At 32.5% G+C, this 19,124-nt stretch overlaps 1 protein-coding gene and 1 non-coding gene across 3 annotated transcripts; both read right to left on the minus strand.

The window, feature by feature from the left end:
* Positions 1–637: 637 nt before the first annotated feature.
* LOC128159345 (N-acyl-phosphatidylethanolamine-hydrolyzing phospholipase D-like) lies at positions 638–5,440 on the minus strand. Of its 2 annotated transcripts, XM_052822403.1 has the most exons (7): positions 5,335–5,420; positions 5,136–5,181; positions 4,841–4,988; positions 3,510–4,043; positions 2,830–2,981; positions 2,524–2,644; positions 638–2,289 (listed from the first exon to the last, which is right to left on the minus strand). In XM_052822403.1, the coding sequence occupies exons 3-7, from the start codon at positions 4,985–4,987 to the stop codon at positions 2,164–2,166; spliced, it is 1,080 nt and encodes a 359-aa protein (XP_052678363.1). In that variant the 5' UTR covers position 4,988; positions 5,136–5,181; positions 5,335–5,420; the 3' UTR covers positions 638–2,163. The 2 variants fall into 2 exon arrangements, with proteins under 2 accessions (XP_052678363.1, XP_052678365.1); XM_052822405.1 differs by lacking the exon at positions 5,136–5,181 and having other exon boundaries at positions 5,335–5,440.
* On the minus strand, positions 4,325–4,401 carry Trnat-ugu (transfer RNA threonine (anticodon UGU)). Its single transcript has one exon. It is a non-coding gene; the product is annotated as a tRNA-Thr (tRNA).
* Positions 5,441–19,124: the final 13,684 nt, after the last annotated feature.

The raw sequence follows: 19,124 nt of genomic DNA on the forward strand, positions 1-19,124 counted from the left end.
TTAAAGACATGAGAGTGCTAAACTTTGCTTTCACCTTAACCCCAAACTTAAAATGTTTGTTTAAAACACATTCCTTATCCAATAAGCACTCCTAGTGGAAGATAAGGCCATTGGGAAAGAACTCAAAGTGAATTCCATACAAGTTTCACAGAGGTCAGCTATGACCTTGACAGTTTGACCTAGAAATGTGAATCAGTGTCACTGCACACCCCTTACCTACCAGTACATCTTGTGGTAAAGTCTATTACATGGGAGAGAATAAATGGTTAGGACAAGGATATATATGTCTTTGACCTTGACCTTTTGCTTCAGAAACTTGGTTCAAGGTCACTGCAACCCCTTACCAAAACACACTCTGTAGATGTAAGCCTGATTGCAACAAATAAAGAGAAAATATGCTCCTGGACCAGCAAGTGAAGTAGAGGGGACAGGATGCATGATCACTGTGGCCCCCTTGCTCTGCGGAACCTTAATGGGGCATTAGTTCAAAACAGGGTGTTATAGATTCATGAATAGCATTTTTATATTTAATACCAAATGTGGATAGGAGACTCGTGGAATTGTCTATAGGTTGCAATTTTTAGGTTGTTCTTTATAGACTGATATCGTAACAGAGACTTGTGAAAATAACTGGTAGCAAAATAGTTTTAATGCACTAATATTAGCAAGATTAACTGAGGCAAATAACAATATGTAACAAATGAATTGGTATAAAAAAAAAAAAAAACAATACAAGGAATAATCAGTTCTTACAGGTAAATTACACACCAAACATTGTTTTCTCTGTTTTTTTAACAAACAAAAGTTACAAAACTAAAAAAAAATGATATAGTCATAAAAAAGTATACTTTAAACAGTTACTGTAATGAAATCAGAAAACACTTATCTATAACTGTTTTAATCTAATCATATAACACCCTAGATTTTAAACTTTGAGTTCTCATGCACAAAACAAAAAAAATATTGCACTCATTTCATTTGATGCATTATTACTTATTAAACTCCTTGTCTTTATACTATCTATTATATTCTGATCACTACAATGCTACTCAATAACAGAATGCATCACACATAAGTACATGTCTAATGGTAAACATGTATCTAATTTTGCAAATTTAAACATGATTATTATACATGTGAAAAAAAACAAAAGATTTTACAAAAGGTTATCATTTAAATTAAAAAAAAATTGAAATAATATTTAAAGTAAAAAGTCATTCACACACATATATATAATTTCATCAGATATTTTATTCTAAATAAAATGACAGAAACCATAAATTTCATGACTCAACTTGATGCACTGTCAGACATATACTACAACCTACAACTGGCTGGAGTCCAGTTGTACCACCAGAAACACATGATCATACAGTCTTCAACTGTTCTAGACTTAATCATAAATTAAGATTTTTTAGTGGTGCTTGCAACATTGTAAATTTGAATATTAATTTTTTTTTTAACTGCATGGACTATATGTATTAGTCAAAAACAAAAATTTACACATTTATTAATAAATTAGTATCTTGCCAAATCTTCGATACACATGAGTACACTGTCAGTTTTATTTCATTTGCATACGAAACATTCTTCAAAAGTGCTCTATATAGTATAGTTTCTGTAAAGAAAATTTCGAAGGAAAGCATGCCGGGTCATATATGTATATATGTCACGATCCTTATTAAACAACAACCTTCACCAATGTTTGATTAATAATTTCATTTAAATATACTAATGACTATTTGACAGTGTTTAGAGTCGGATATTAATATCAAGTGATAGAATCTTAATGATTAAATATAACAAAGTAATATATTCAAAATCAATTCTTTTTTAAATCAAGTTCATAAACTTTTTTTTGTAGTGCCAGTATTCACATAATATTTTCCAGAAAAAAAACCTTACATTGCTAATTTATCCTTTCTAACTACAGCATTGTAAGTACATGAAATAATAACCAAAATATCCAATTACAATGTGCATGCATATCAATCTGAAAACAATTCATTAAATGCTAGTACAAAAATACAACTGACATTTTAAATTTTCTGTAAGAAATATAACAAATTTGCAAGAAGCAAAATAAATTAAAAAAAAAAAAAGGTAAGAAAAAAATTCAAACTTCATAATTTTCTGTTATGAACATGGCGAACACGAAATGGTTTAGGAATTGACCTCCTCTGTGGAGATGGTCCACACCTCTCCATGATTAATGGTCCGGAAACTCCTGGCCGGTAGATTTAATTTTTCAAGATGTTTTTTCACAAGTTCTGGAGGCTCCAAATAGTACTGTAAAAATTAGATTATTAAAATGCTTAAATGACTTTACATTACATGATGCTTACAGAATGACTGTTACTTGTACATGCCATTTATTGTCAACAACTTGAACCACAAATTTGACATGTTGCAACAGCATGAATGATTGTTTAGATTTATCATTTTTTTTTTGGTTTATCTTTAGTTAGTTAAAGGAGAACTTCAAGATAGCTGGTATCAGTAATTAATCAGAAATGTAATTACCTCAAAGCACCCCATCTGTTTGAAAGTACCCCAGTGGACGCCTAAGGTAAACTTTGATTTGATTTCTTTATGGATCTCTACAGATTCCTCTGGACTGACATGCTGAGGATGCATAAACCACCTATCGAAAACAGTAATAAATTATAAATCAAGGTACTGAAAGTACTCAAAGATGCTCTTTTGAATAGCAAATAACATAGTTAACAAGTGCTAAAATTTCTAAAAAAAAAAAAAAATTGTTGGATCACTGATTCTGCAATGTGTTCTTGTCTTGATTGAGTATCATGTTTATCAAAAGTAGACAACCTTGGTTCATAGGCTCCAATCGGCAAAGCACTGAGTGAGAAGGGTCCATATTTCTCTCCAATCTGCTGGAAGGCAATTTTGTTATACCCTGTATCTCCACCAAAATAGAATGAATGGGTTGGTCCTTTCACAGCCCAGCTGCACCACAGTCTCTACAAATATACAATGCTTTTATTAGATGAAAGAAAATTACCATGAAGAGACAATTCATTTAGTGGAAATGGAGTATTGGTAATCTTGCATACATGAATGTTTAAAAAATCATGCCAAAAAACTAGAGAAAATGCATGCAATATATTGTACCATAAATATATGAACACGTCACAGGGTGTTTAGTTTCATTTGCTCTTATAATAATCATGCATCCTGGAATAATGTGGTTTACTGCTAGGCATATCAGTATATAATTATGTTCTTATTACAAGTGACTGTCAGCATTTGTAATGAAACATGTTACTGATTAGAGTTGAAAGACAAATCAGTTGATACATTTATGTCTACTTCTTAATTATTTTCTTGAAACCTCACCTTGTTTTAGTCTATTCCTTGATGATTTACTTCTCAACAACAACAACCACACACCCCCCCCCCCCCAAAAAAAAAAATTCTTCTCTATCTAGATTTAAATGCTGTGCAAACTTAAACTGACCATATCCCTGATCTGTCTCCTGTCACCTTACCTTATTCTGGTCTAACATTCCATTCCTTGTACACCAGTGCTGAGCGGGGGTACAAGCAAAGGTAAGATTCTGGTTCGTCTGTCCGGGCAGGGGGTGCTGAATCTCCTCCCACCACTGTCTCTCCTCAATGTTAGCCTCCACACAACCACAGCTGGTAAACCACTCCTTCAAACCCATAGGGACGTAATATTTCGCCTTGGGAAATTTCTCCTTCACTTCCATGATGGATTCGGTGTCTAGATGGTCGTAATGGTCGTGACTGATCAGTACCACATCTACACGCGGGAGATCTCTGATTTTACAGGGGACTGGTCGATATCTCTTGTATCCAAAGTGCTTCAGTAGTTCCATGCCACCGACCTTGAATGTAGGGCTGCAACGTTCACTAAATAAAGGGTCGCACAGAATGTTGACTCCCTCCATTTGTACAAACACAGTGGCATGGCCGATCCATAGAATCTGTATACTCTTGGGGTCAGGGTTTTTCAGCTTTTCGAAATCCACCGGTACCACTGGCAAAGTTTCATCCAGTTTCTAAATATCAGAAAATTTTGAAAACAAAATTATGAATCATTAATATGTTTAATCAAAATGCTATGTATTACCTAGTAACATGTCAACATAATGGCCTAATGCAGAGAAATCTGTAACAAACGATGACATATGAATCCCTCCATTATTGATTATGTGAATTACTAGTTAGTTTGTTATAAAATAAACAACAGAATAGTAGACCATTGTATGCTGATCGTGAATGATCGACTGAGACACTTATTGAATGAGCACATATTAATGTCACAGGTGGTGAAAAGTCAAGTCTCAATTAACCGGGACTCGAACCCAGGGCCTCTGGCATACAGTGCCAGCGCTCTAACCACTGAGCTATTGAGACCCGATATATTGACTGACAGTCACACACCTGTGAACCCGGTGACATTAATACAAAAAAAATCTCTTATTGACCAGGTACATGTAGAACAAGTCTTTTTAACCATTACCACTGTTTCAATTATATTTTTCTCCTCTTCCAGCTAGCGCATGATAATTTTTTATCAAGTTTCTTTTGCAGACTGAGAGTTTCAAAGCTTTTCATTAATTACGTTCATGTTATTTGATATTGAGTCCTTTTAAAATTTTATTTATAAGCTTCATTTAAACAAATAACAAACACATGTGATACTAAATGTAGAACAGAATATAATGTACTGTACATGACTGTATATCTTAGTTTTCTATTCTATTGTACATCTGTGACATCGATCATGTAAGAAGTGTACATTAAAATTAAATTGAAGTATATCTAAGATAATTTATTATTAGTACGTATATACCTTTGGATCTGAAGGAATGTCACTGTGGTCTTTGTCTACTAGCCTCATCTTTAAGAACTCTAATTTTCCAGGAATTTTCCATGTGTCAAACTCTTTAGGATTTTCCCATCTTCCATTGCTGAACACAGCTCTGACGAGGTTTTCCATTCTGAAAAAAAAAACCCAGATGGGTTTTCTGCTGTAATTACATATTCATTCAACAGTTTTGTAAAAAAGAAGAGACTCTGAACAGCTGAAACTTTCATTTTGGTGTAATTTCCTTTTGAAGTAAAAAGTACATGTTCAAGAATTTCACCTTTTTTATGAAATGTCAGCTGATAGTTCCACCTAAAGATGGTGAACTGAAATAGATAAAAGACGGACATAAATGCATTTGGTTAATTATGTAGTATTGATCGAGCTTTGCGGGCATGAATTAGCCTGTCGGTTGCATCTTAGTCATCTCATGTACCTGAAACATTATGTTATATGGTGCATTTAAACATATTCCTTACCTTCGACACGATTTTAGTTACTTTCCTCTATTGATTACCATTCGAAACAAAAACTCACGGAAATAAGACAAGTTGTAAAACGAAAGTAGAGTACAGAATATCGAACCCGACTTGCAGAATGTCCCAGTTTCCTCAAGATTATATGGAACACACATTCTTCTGAAAAAGAAAACATAAATCTATATATTATATAGATATTTTTTATTTGAATACCATTAGATGATGCATAAATTTTCTGACGTTCGAATATTCCACCGAATTATGAAGTTTTACGTACTTTTTAAAAACACTTAACGAGGCAGGGGTCTAATTTTTGCTGCCCTAGATTTTTGAATGAAATATTTTACAAGAATTTCTACTGATATAATTATCATTTTAAGATAAAAAAAATAAATAAGACATTTACCACACCGTTCGTTTAAGGGGTCATCTCAAAGTTTGTTAATTTTTAACATATAGGACCCTATGGGATTTTTCTTGAAATGTACCAAATTTGCACATTTTTTAAACTTCTGCCCTAGGGATTTCTTTTTCTGTTCTACATATTAAAGTTATTGCTAAAAGGCATCAAATTGTCAAATAAAAAAAACCTTTTACCTCCTGCTGGTTTGTTCCAGGGGTCTTATCAAAGTTATTTTTTGTACGCACAATCTCCATGCAGTTTAAATTGTCAGATAATGGCTATTTTTTTATTTGACAAAGACGGAAATTGTGATCTTTATCGTATTATTAAAACATTGAGATATATTTAAGTAATAAATAAATATATAACATCACATATTAAGGGTAATTAATATAAAATACATGGTTAATGTCTTGAAATAATTGAATTAAGCGATATTTATATCATCAGGTCTCATTGACCCTCTGATATTATTTTTATTATATTATATATATAATTTTAATGTAATATATCATTTCTCAAACTTATTCAAAAACAGTTCTTTTTGGTTAAATGCTTTTTACTACTTTTAATTACTACAATTCGTGACTAAGTCTCTGTTTAACTTGTGTCAAGCATTAACAATATCTTTTATTCTATAAATTAGACACGATAAGAAGTTAGGTAAATATTAACACCATTCGATGCCACAAGGAATTTTGGATAATTTGCTAACAAACAACTTTTACATAATCACATGACAATCAATTAAGAAAGCCTTTTGATGTCCCCTTTACTCAATTACTGTCAGGATTACGGATTAGCGCTGCTTTTGTTTAGGCCACGCTACATCCCTTCTCTCGGGTATGAGGCCCCCGACAGGGAAATTATTGTGTTTTCTTTTTAACCTTAATATTGTACACCTATCGTGTACCCTACCTTGACCAAGAGGAATTTTTGTATCAAAGCCCAGCGCGTCACTTTTGCTGGACGCTTCCTCAATAAAAGACGTTTTCTTCACATTTGAACTCTTGGTCATATTTTACAGGTAGGCAATATTTTACTTACTTTTTAATTATTTTTGTATTGTACGTTTTTATGATCTCAGGTTTATGTGCTCAATTTTACTTAATTTCTATTACACATCAATATAAGTTTGTACTTTAATTTATGTGATTTTTCTTTGTTCTTGTTGCATGTAGATTAGTCATTTACATAGATCCCATTGTATGCCGTTGAAATGCGTAAATGTACAAAAGTAATTTAGTATCGATTGAAAAATTATCTTATTTGAAAATCTAAAATTACTTTGGGTAGATTTATCTGAATATTTGAATTACTCTTTTTATTATTTTTATGCAACACTTTTCCGGAAATTTATGTGTCACATGACCAGTTCTAAATTTAGTCTCGGCTTTGTTTACATGAGTTCGCTTCCGCCCGAATTGAAAATGTCTTGACTTAAGGAAAACATTGTTAATCTGCACAATACATCTGATAACTAAATGGCATAAAGATGTCAACGTTAATTATAAAATTCAACCCATAATTCCATGATGACAATTGGTGGATGAATCCTAAGGGTAACAACAACGCCCGGGGCTGCTGCATATATTTTGCAGTAGTCAGATCCTGGACCTCTTCAGACAGCGAGTTTCCCCCATTGAACATCAACTCAGTCTCAACGTAACAACGATAAACAACAAAAGTTCCAGCCGCCATGAACTATGCAGACAGTTTTCTCTGTTCATCACCAGGAAACAACGGTCAACGATGACATTTAGACGGGTTAAGAAAACGTGACAGAGGGTTAGGCTAGCTTGCTGAACCATCTTCACATTTTCGACCCGCAGCGCCGGTGTAATGAAGAATAATGACCCCCGTAGAATAATGACCGGGGGTCATTTTCTACGTAGCAAAATGACCCCCGGTCATTATTCTACGTAGAAAAATGACCCCTTTGCCTGAAGAATAAGTGTCATTTTCATAAAAATCAGCACACTCCACATGAACTTCGGAAAAGTGACCCCTGTAGAATAAAGTTTTTCAGTATATTTTTTTTATTATTTGTGAAATAGTCTTTACACTATTGTAAATTTTACCGCTAAAGTTTCCATAAAATAACAGAAATTATAATTCATATTCAAATAAACCTAAAGAGAAAGAAGGGGTATATCTTAGAAAAAAAAAATCCTTCCGTTATAACAAGATATTGACGTATTGCATCGGGATATGATTGTCATCTTGACAATTACATTTACATATATCTATGGTGTTCCGATAGGGCCACTTCGACCTTAAGGCGAAGATGCGAAGTTGCAAAGGCGATAGTTCGAAGACGAAAGAGCAAAGGTGCGAAGATGCGACGACGAAGCGCGAAGATGATGCCTAAAGTGCGAAAGTGAGAAGGCGAAGGAGCGATACTTCTATCGCTCCTTCGAAGTATCGCTCCTTCCCAACCTTTGCACTCTGGCCTTCGCATCTTCGCACTTTCGCCTTCGCATTTTTTTATTGCATTCACAGGCACTGTACTCGCCAAGGTTTTCCGATTAATCCATGCTGTTATCGGTACGCATGCGCTAGGCCATCGCGCTTACTATGAATGTTTATAAATATTTTATTGTGTACATGTAACATATATGTTTACCAGTGCTGGCTATGCCTAATCATTATCTACTCCGAACAAAATTTAATGTCCGCCATAATGTGTACAAATCCACTTCCAGCCGTCTCTTTACAGTGGACCAAACACAGTAACAATGTTATTTCATTATGCGACACTCCTTGCTTATGCATGGATCTAGAGGGGGATAGGGGGTCCGCCCCCACCCCGGAAAATTAAATATTAATAATTTCACGCAGTAAAAGGGGAGAGGGAGTCCGGACCCCATCCCCCTGGTTAATTTTATTTAATTAATTTTATAAAAATAAGATTTCTAAAATATGATTCGGAACCCTTTAAAAGATGGAGAGCTCCGCAATTATAAAACATAGGTAATCAAAGATTACAAAGCTCACCGAGACGAGGCATCACCTTTATGAGACCACCTTTATTATATGAAAACCATCCTTTATGATCTTGGATATTCATGGATTCTGTTTTGAAACAATATCGTATATCATCGTATATCATCTGTTAAAAAATTGTATGATAATCATATGTTCATATGTTAATCCATACAATAATATAAAATTAAAATTGCATCCTATCATAATTACAATATATATCATATAATACCATAAAATACCGTAAAATATTGTGAGATATGATATTGTAACGTACGATATGACATTGTATTGTCTTATACATTATTGTATTTGATCAAACAATACAATATTATAAAACATAATACAATATTGTATTATATGAAACAGTATCAAACTGCAATAATACATCATAACATCGAAACATATAATATTATATTGTATAATTAAGCATTGAATCATTATTGTTTGAAAGATGTGGTCTCATAACTGCATCGGTGTGTGCATACAAATTGTATAACGAGCGGTATAATTTTAATATAATTTTTTTAAAAGGCTCTGTCTTATTAAACAAGTGATGCGAAATTAACAGAATGGCCACTGGAACAGCCACAATATGCTGACAAAAATAGTACGCAGCGTTTTAAATTCTAATAACACAATTTGATTTTTCTTTTTGTAATTTAATGAATTTACTCTTGGTATACTAAGAAATTAATCAATTGAATTCATTTAACTGTCAAAATATATTTACATCAATGAAATATTTATCAGCGTAAGTATAATATCAGGTCGTTATCCGGTTTGAAGTCGCGAGAAGAGTCAGTTCTTGTTCTTTGAGAAATACTGAAGAAATACTGAATGTATACATACGCATCAGATTTGGCGATTACGTCTTCTGTGTTGTGTGTAAATATCACTAAAATTAACCAATGCAATTTAATAGAGGGACAGAAAGTGAATGTAGACATTATAGTATGATATTGTATTGTATGATACTGTATCATATTTGATACATAATATGATATTGTATTATAAAATACAATATAATTTGATAAACATTGTATCATATCAAATGAAACAAGATCATGGGATAAAGTAAAATATTATATAATACAATCATACTATACCCATTGTATCATATGATACAATAATATACAATAAAATCTCATAAAATACAATTCCATGTGATATGATAATTTATTACATACTTAGTAATAAATACAGGTTTTTTGCACATGTGATACAGATGACATCACAAAATCCGTATCGGCCTCCGGGGCTGATACAGGTTATCAGCCCTCCAGGGCTGATACGGATCCGTATCACACCCCTTGCGGAACTCCTCTGCCTTTTTTCGCTTCGGTATTTTGCATGTTTACAGACGAAAAATAAAACATTTTCAGTTACAGTCGACATTTTTAAGTGCAGTTGAAAACTTCAAATGCTAGCAAATGTTTTAAAGCAGTCAACTTTGTAAAGCCTGATGAAATTCCGTTCTGTAGCTTCATGTTTGTTAAAACAAGAAGAACTCATATTTTTATTAAATACATGTACATGTCCAGACTTTTTTCAAATGATATGAATAATCAATTTGTTCAAGTTGATGGGTTTTCTTTTTAAATTTATTACTAAGTATGTTATAGATATAATAATAGATACCCTTTTCCATATCACAGCTTGTATCAGCCCTCGACCAATATCAACCCTCGGGCCTACGGCCCTCGGGCTGATATTGGAGTCTCGGGCTGATACAAGCAGTGATATGGAAAAGGGTATGTATTATTCTCTATATATCATATAAACCAATATCATATTATACAATATCGTATGATACGATATTTGATAATATCATAATATCATAGGGATCATGTTACATCATTTAACAACAACTACATCTATCTATCAAGCAAGTTTGAGTGAGGTAGGAGATTTCTTTAGCATCCTTGATAATGGAGATCAGGCTTTGCATCTGAAGCAACCTCTGCGTTTCATTTATAATATAGTTAAATCAACTATGCAAGCTATCTATCTAGCTATAAAACATGTGACCTGTTCCAAAATACTAAACCTCAACAAGAATCATAAACCTATGGCTCTGATTCAGCATTCAAGCCTGTCAGGTGCATCACTATAATAAGACGATTCATCCATACAAGTTTAATGAAGTTAGGACCAGTAGTAATTAAGATATTATCATTAGAGGGCACCAGCTCCAAAAACCTTTACCTCCTCCTGCATCCAAAACCTATAGCTCAGATTCAGCACTCAAGCCTGTCTGGTGCATCAGTATCATAAGACACACCATCCATGCAAGTTTGGTGAAGTACGGACCAGCAGTAACTTAGATATTGCTATTTAAGGCACCTGCAACAAAAACTTTAACCTGCTCCAAAACCCTTAACCTCCTCCAGCATCTGAAAGTTAGGAACCAGATTCAGTAGGTCCAGATGCATCCTCAATGTAACTTTGGTGAAGAGAGAACAAGTAATAGCTTAGATACAGGAGCTGCAACTAAAACTTTAACCAGCTCCGGACGCCGGGGGTATAGTAAATGCTCCCATTGACTTCGTTTCGGTGAGCTGAAAAGGCGAAAGCGCGAAGATTCGAAGGCGAGAGTGCGAAGTTGCAAAGACGAAGAAGCGGTAGTGGTATCACTTTTTCGCCTTCGCAACTTAGCACTTTCGTCTTCGCATCTTCGCGCTTCTCCGTTGCATCTTCTATATTCTTCATATTGTTCATGAATTATACTTGCATTAGATAGGTAAAGTTAGCTACTAGTAACTGGCTACTAGTAACTGGCTACGAGAAGTAAGAAAAGCTAGCTACTAGTAACTGGTTACGAGATTAAATAAAAGTTAGCTACTAGTAACTGGCTACTAGTAACTGGCTACGAGAAGTAAGAAAAGCTAGCTACTAGTAACTGGCTACGAGATTAAAGAAACTTGGCTTCTAGATACTTCTTACTGTCCATGGGAGAACACATACCAAGGATTTCTATTTTTGTTCTTAAGATGTACATTGCACTATATCAACATCAATTGTCAATATATCTCAAGTAGCTGAATATATAGATTAAAGATATATGCAAGACATGCTAATATCAACATTCTGTCAAGTCATCCACATAATATTACGACACAATTACTCAGATATCTCTCTTTTTTGTAGTCAGCTACTTGTGCATTTCGTTACAAATATCTTCATTTTTTTGCAGTTTTATCAATTTATGTCAAGTAGCTGAATATATATATTGAAGATATATGTCAGACATGGTAATATCAACATTCTGTCAAGTCATCCACATAATATTACGACCTAATTACTCAGATATCTCTCTTTATGTAGTCAGCTACTTGTGCATTTCGTTACAAATATCTTCATTTTTTTGCGGTTTTATCATTATATCTCAAGTAACTGAATATATAAATGTAAGATATATGCCAGACATGCTAATATCAACATTCTGTCAAGTCATCCACATAATATTACGTCATAATTACTCAGATACCGCTCTTTATGTGGTCAGCTACTTGTGCATTTTGTGACAAATATCCTCATATTTTGGCGGTTTTGTCGATATATCTCAAGTAGCTGTATATTTAAACTGAAGATATATGCCAGACATGCTATTATCAACATTCCTTCAAGTCATCTACATAATATTATGACACAATTACTCAGATATCTCTCTTTATGTAGTCAGCTACTTGTGCATTTTGTTACAAGTATCGTTATTTTTTTACCTTTTCTCAATATATTGCAAGTAGCTGTATATCTAAACAGAAGATATGTGCCAGATATGCTATTATAAACATTCTTTCAAGTCATCCACATAATATTACGACACAATTACTCAGATATCGCTCTTTATGTGGTCAGCTACTCGTGCATTTTGTTACAAATATCCTTATATTTTGACGGTTTTGTCAATATATTGCAAGTAGCTGTATATTTAAACTGAAGATATATGCCAGACATTGTATTATCAACATTGCTTCAAGTCATCCACATAATATTACGAAACAATTACTCAGACATTTCCCTTTATGTGGTCAGCTACTTGTGCATTTTGATACAAATATCTTTATTTTTTTGGGGTTTTGTCAATATACCTCAAGTAGCTGTATATAGAATGCTGATATGTACAAGTCATGTTCATTTTAATGTTATATTAGGACATTCACATGATATTACGACATTATCACTTATATATCTTTCTCAATCTCATCAGCTACAAGTGCATTTTGCTATAAAAACTTCCATTTTCAACAGTTTAGTTGATAAACCTCAAGTAGCTGTGTAAAAAAATGAAGATATCCACTAGTGTGGTTGATTTAAACATTCTATAAGGTCACCAACATGATATTATGACACTATTACTTAGATATCCCTTTAAATCTCATCAGCTTCTAAAACCTTTTGTTAAAAATATTTCTTTTTTTTTTTTTAGGATTTTGTCAACATTTTTCAAGTAGCTTTATGTATAGACTGCTCATATTAACCTGTCTTGCTTACCCGGTATTTCAACAGTCTATTAGGTCATCCACATGATATTACGGCACAACTACTCAGATATCATTCATAATCAAATCAGCTACTACTGCATTTCTTTACAAATATCTTCATTTTTAACACTTTCCATGTTACTCAAGTTTCTGTACATAAAGATTAAAGATTAAAGATATCTAGTTTTTAATTTAAATATTGAAGAACAAACAAAAAATATTAAAATCATAAAGATTGAAAAAATCTTATCTGTAAGGGGATGGGGAGGGGGGGGGGGGGCAAAATTTACTTATAATTTAAATTTAACTAGTTATTTTCTTTCATTCACTTCATCTTTTTACGTGCACACGAAAAACTTATGGGGAGAAATAAAGATATTTGTAACAAAATGCACAAGTAGCTGACTACATAAAAAGAGATATCTGAGTACCTGTGTCGTAATATTATGTGGATGACTTGAAGGAATGTTAATTTAGCAAGAATGGCATATATCTTCAATTTAAATATACAGCTACTTGAGATATATTGACAAAACAAACAAAAAATAAAGATATTTGTAACGAAATGCGCAAGTAGCTGACCACATTAAGAGAGATATCTGAGTAATTATGTCGTAATATTATGTGGATGACTTGAAGGAATGTTGATAATAGCATGTGTGGCATATATCTTCAGCTAAAATATACAGCTACTTGCAATATATTGACAAAACTGTCAAAATATAAGGATATTTGTAACAAAATGCACAAGTAGCTGACCACATAAAGAGCGATATCTGAGTAATTATATCGTAATATTATGTGGATGACTTGAAGGAATGTTGATAATAGCATATCTGGCACATATCTTCAATCTAAATATACAGCTACTTGCAATATATTGAGAAAACCGTAAAATAATAACGATATTTGTAACAAAATGCGCAAGTAGCTGACCACATAAAGAGCGATATTTGAGAATTTGTGTCGTAATATTATGTGGATGACTTGACAGAATGTTGATATCAGCATGTCTGGCATATATCTTTAGTCTATATATACAGCTACTTGAGATATATTTACAAAACAAACAAAAAATGAAGATATTTGTAACGAAATGCACAAGTAGCTGACTACATAAAGAGAGATATCTGAGTAATTGTGTGGTAATATTATGTGGATGACTTGACAGAATGTTGATATTAGCATGTCTGGCATATATCTTCAATCTATATATTCAGCTACTTGAGATAAATTGATAAAACCGGAAAAAAATGAAGATATTTGTAACGAAATGCACAAGTAGCTGACTACATAAAGAGAGATATCTGAGTAATTGTGTCGTAATATTATGTGGATGACTTGACAGAATGTTGATATTAGCATGTCTGGCATATATCTTACATCTATATATTCAGCTAATGGATATATATTCACAAAACCGCCACGAAATGAAGATATTTGTAATGAACTGCACAAGTAGCTGACTACATAAAGAGAGATATCTGAGTAATTGTGTGGTAATATTATGTGGATGACTTGACAGAATGTTAATATTAGCATGTCTGGCATATATCTTACATCTATATATTTAGCTACTTGAGATATATTGACGAAAATGCCAAAAAATGAATATATTTATAACGAAATGCACAAGTAGCTGACTACATAAAGAGAGATATCTGAGTGATTGTGTGGTAATAATATGTCGATGACTTGAGAGAATGTTAATATTAGCATGTCTGGCATATATCTTCAATCTATATATTCAGCTACTTGAGATATATTGATAAAACCACAAAAAATGAAGATATTTGTAACGAAATGCACAAGTAGCTGACTACAAAAAGAGAGATATCTGAGTAATTGTGTGATCATATTATGTGCATGACTTGACAAAATGTTGATATTAACATGTCTGACATATATCTTTAATCTATATATTCAGCTACTTGAGATACATTGATAAAAGCGTAAAAAATGAAGATATTTGTAACGAAATGCACAAGTAGCTGACTACATAAAGAGAGATATCTGAGTAATTGTGTGGTAATATTATGTGGATGACTTGACAGAATGTTAATATTAGCATGTCTGGCATATATCTTACATCTATATATTCAGCTAATTGAGATAAATTGATAAAACTGCAAAAAAATGAAGCTATTTGTAACGAAATGCACAAGTAGCTGACTACATAAAGAGAGATATCTGAGTAATTGTGTCGTAATATTATGTGGATGACTTGACAGAATGTTGATATTAGCATGTCTGGCATATATCTTACATTTATTTATTCAGCTACTTGAGATATATTGATAAAACTGCAAAAAAATAAAGATATTTGTAACGAAATGCACAAGTAGCTGACTACATAAAGAGAGATATCTGAGTAATTGTGTCGTAATATTATGTGGATGACTTGACAGAATGTTGATATTAGCATGTCTGGCATATATCTTTAATCTATATATTCAGCTACTTGAGATATATTGATAAAACTGCAAAAAAATGAAGATATTTGTAACGAAATGCACAAGTAGCTGACTACATAAAGAGAGATACCTGAGTAATTGTCTCGTAATATTATGTGGATGACTTGACAGAATGTTGATATTAGCATGTCTGACATATATCTTACATCTATATATTCAGCTAATGGATATATATTCACAAAACCGCCACGAAATGAAGATATTTGTAATGAATTGCACAAGTAGCTGACTACATAAAGAGAGATATCTGAGTAATTGTGTCGTAATATTATGTGGATGACTTAACAGAATGTTAATATTAGCATGTCTGGCATATATCTTACATCTATATATTTAGCTACTTGAGATATATTGACAAAAATGCCAAAAAATGAATATATTTGTAACGAAATGCACAAGTAGCTGACTACATAAAGAGAGATATCTGAGTAATTGTGTGACCATATTATATGGATGACTTGACAGAATGTTAATATTAGCATGTCTGACATATATTTTACATCTATATATTCAGCTATTTGAGATACATTGATAAATCCGCAAAAATAATGAAGATATTTGTAACGAAATGCACAAGTAGCTGACTACATAAAGAGAGATATCTGAGTAATTGTGTGGTAATATTATGTGGATGACTTGACAGAATGTTAATATTAGCATGTCTGGCATATATCTTACATCTATATATTCAGCTACTTGAGATATATTGACAAAACTGCCAAAAATGAAGATATTTATAACGAAATGCACAAGTAGCTGAATACATAAAGAGAGATATCTGAGTAATTGTGTCGTAATATTATGTGGATGACTTGACAGAATGTTGATATTAGCATGTCTGGCATATATCTTACATCTATATATTTAGCTACTTGAGATATATAGACAAAAATGCCAAAAAATGAAGATATTTATAACGAAATGCACAAGTAGCTGACTACATAAAGAGAGATATCTGAGTAATTGTGTGGTAATATTATGTGGATGACTTGACAGAATGTTGATATTAACATGTCTGGCATATATCGTCAATCTATATATTCAGCTACTTCAGATATATTGATAAAACTGCAAAAAAATGAAGATATTTGTAACGAAATGCACAAATAGCTGAATACAAAAAGAGAGATATCTGAGTAATTGTGTCGTAATATTATGTGGAAGACTTGACAGAATGTTGATATTAGCATGTCTGGCTTAATCTATATATTCAGCTACTTGAGATATATTGACAAAACCGCAAAAAAATGTAGATATTTGTAACGAAATGCACAAGTAGCTGACCACATAAAGAGCGATATTTGAGAATTTGTGTCGTAATATTATGTGGATGACTTGACAGAATGTTGATATCAGCATGTCTGGCATATATCTTTAATCTATATATTCAGCTACTTGATATATATTCACAAAACTGCCAAAAATAAAGATATTTATAATGAAATGCACAAGTAGCTGACTATATAAAGAGAGATATCTGAGTAATTGTGTGGTAATATTATGTGGATGACTTGACAGAATGTTGATATTAGCATGTCTGGCATATATCTTACATCTATATATTTAGCTACTTGAGATATATAGACAAAAATGCCAAAAAATGAATATATTTATAACGAAATGCACAAGTAGCTGACTACATAAAAGAGAGATATCTGAGTAATTGTGTGGTAATATTATGTGATTGACTTGACAGAATGTTGATATTAACATGTCTGGCATATATTTTCAATCTATATATTCAGCTACTTCAGATATATTGATAAAACTGCAAAAAAATGAAGATATTTGTAACGAAATGCACAAGTAGCTGACTACAAAAAGAGAGATATCTGAGTAATTGTGTCGTAATATTATGTGGATGACTTGACAGAATGTTGATATTAGCATTTCTGGCATATATTTTTAATCTATATATTCAGCTACTTAAGATATGTTGATAAAACCGCAAAAAAAGAAGATATTTGTAACGAAATGCACAAGTAGCTGACTACATAAAGAGAGATATCTGAGTAATTGTGTCGTAATATTATGTGGATGACTTGACAGAATGTTGATATTAGCATGTCTGACATATATCTTCAATCTATATATTCAGCTACTTAAGATATATTGATAAAACAGCCAAAAAATGAAGATATTTGTAACGAAATGCACAATTAGCTGACTACAAAAAGAGAGATATCTGAGTAATTGTGTGATCATATTATGTGGATGACTTGACAGATTGTTAATATTAGCATGTTTGGCATATATCTTTCATCTATATATTTAGCTACTTGAGATGTATTGACAAAACTACCAAAAATGAAGATATTTATAACGAAATGCACAAGTAGCTGACTACATAAAGAGAGATATCTGAGTAATTGGGTGATCATATTATGTGGATGACTTGAAAGAATGTTGATATTAGCAATACTAGCATATATCTTCAATCTATATATACAGCTACTTTAGATATATAGACAAAACAGCAAAAAGATAAAGATATTTGTAACAAAATGCACAAGTAACTGACTACATAAAGAGAGATATCTGAGTAATTGTGTCGTAATATTATGTGGATGACTTGACAGAATGTTGATATTAGCATGTCTGGCATATATCTTCAATCTATATATAAAGCTACTTGAGATATATTGAAAAACAGCCAAAAAATAAAGATATTTGTAACGAAATGCACAAGTAGCTGACTACATAAAGAGAGATATCTGAGTATTTGTGTGGTAAAATTAAGTGGATGACTCGGCAGAATGTTGATATTAGCAAGTCAGGCATATATATTTAGTCTATATATACAGCTACTTGAGATATATTGACAATTGACAGTGATATAGTGCAATGTACATCTTAAGAACAAAAATAGAAATCCTTGGTATGTGTTCTCCCATGGACAGTAAGAAGTATCTAGAAGCCAAGTTTCCTTAATCTCGTAGTTACTAGTAGCTAGCTTTTCTTACTTCTCGTAGCCAGTTACTAGTAGCCAGTTACTAGTAGCTAACTTTTATTTAATCTCGTAACCAGTTACTAGTAGCTAGCTTTTCTTACTTCTCGTAGCCAGTTACTAGTAGCCAGTTACTAGTAGCTAACTTTACCTATTTACTTGCATTGAGGATTTTTGCAATACAAACTGCTGGGTATACAAGCGCATCACCCAGAATTATTGATGACACCAAAATTATGAAAAGTTTACTCCACTGTTATGCATTATAACCAAGCTGAAGTTAGAGCCATTACGCCAGTAGAGGTGAACGACCAATAAGGAAAATCGTCAAAGTACTGAGAGTACTCGTACAGAAAATATATTTTACTTTATCCTCGGCATACTTTTATAAGTTTAGTTAATATCAAGATGAATAATGCATCAATAGTTTGTATGAGCATTGGTAACGTTGGATACAATAAAGACCGTGTGATCAAAATCAAGTGGGATATAAA

The sequence above is a fragment of the Crassostrea angulata genome, chromosome 8 (genome assembly GCF_025612915.1).
Source record: "Crassostrea angulata isolate pt1a10 chromosome 8, ASM2561291v2, whole genome shotgun sequence".
Lineage (NCBI taxonomy): Eukaryota > Metazoa > Mollusca > Bivalvia > Ostreida > Ostreidae > Magallana > Magallana angulata.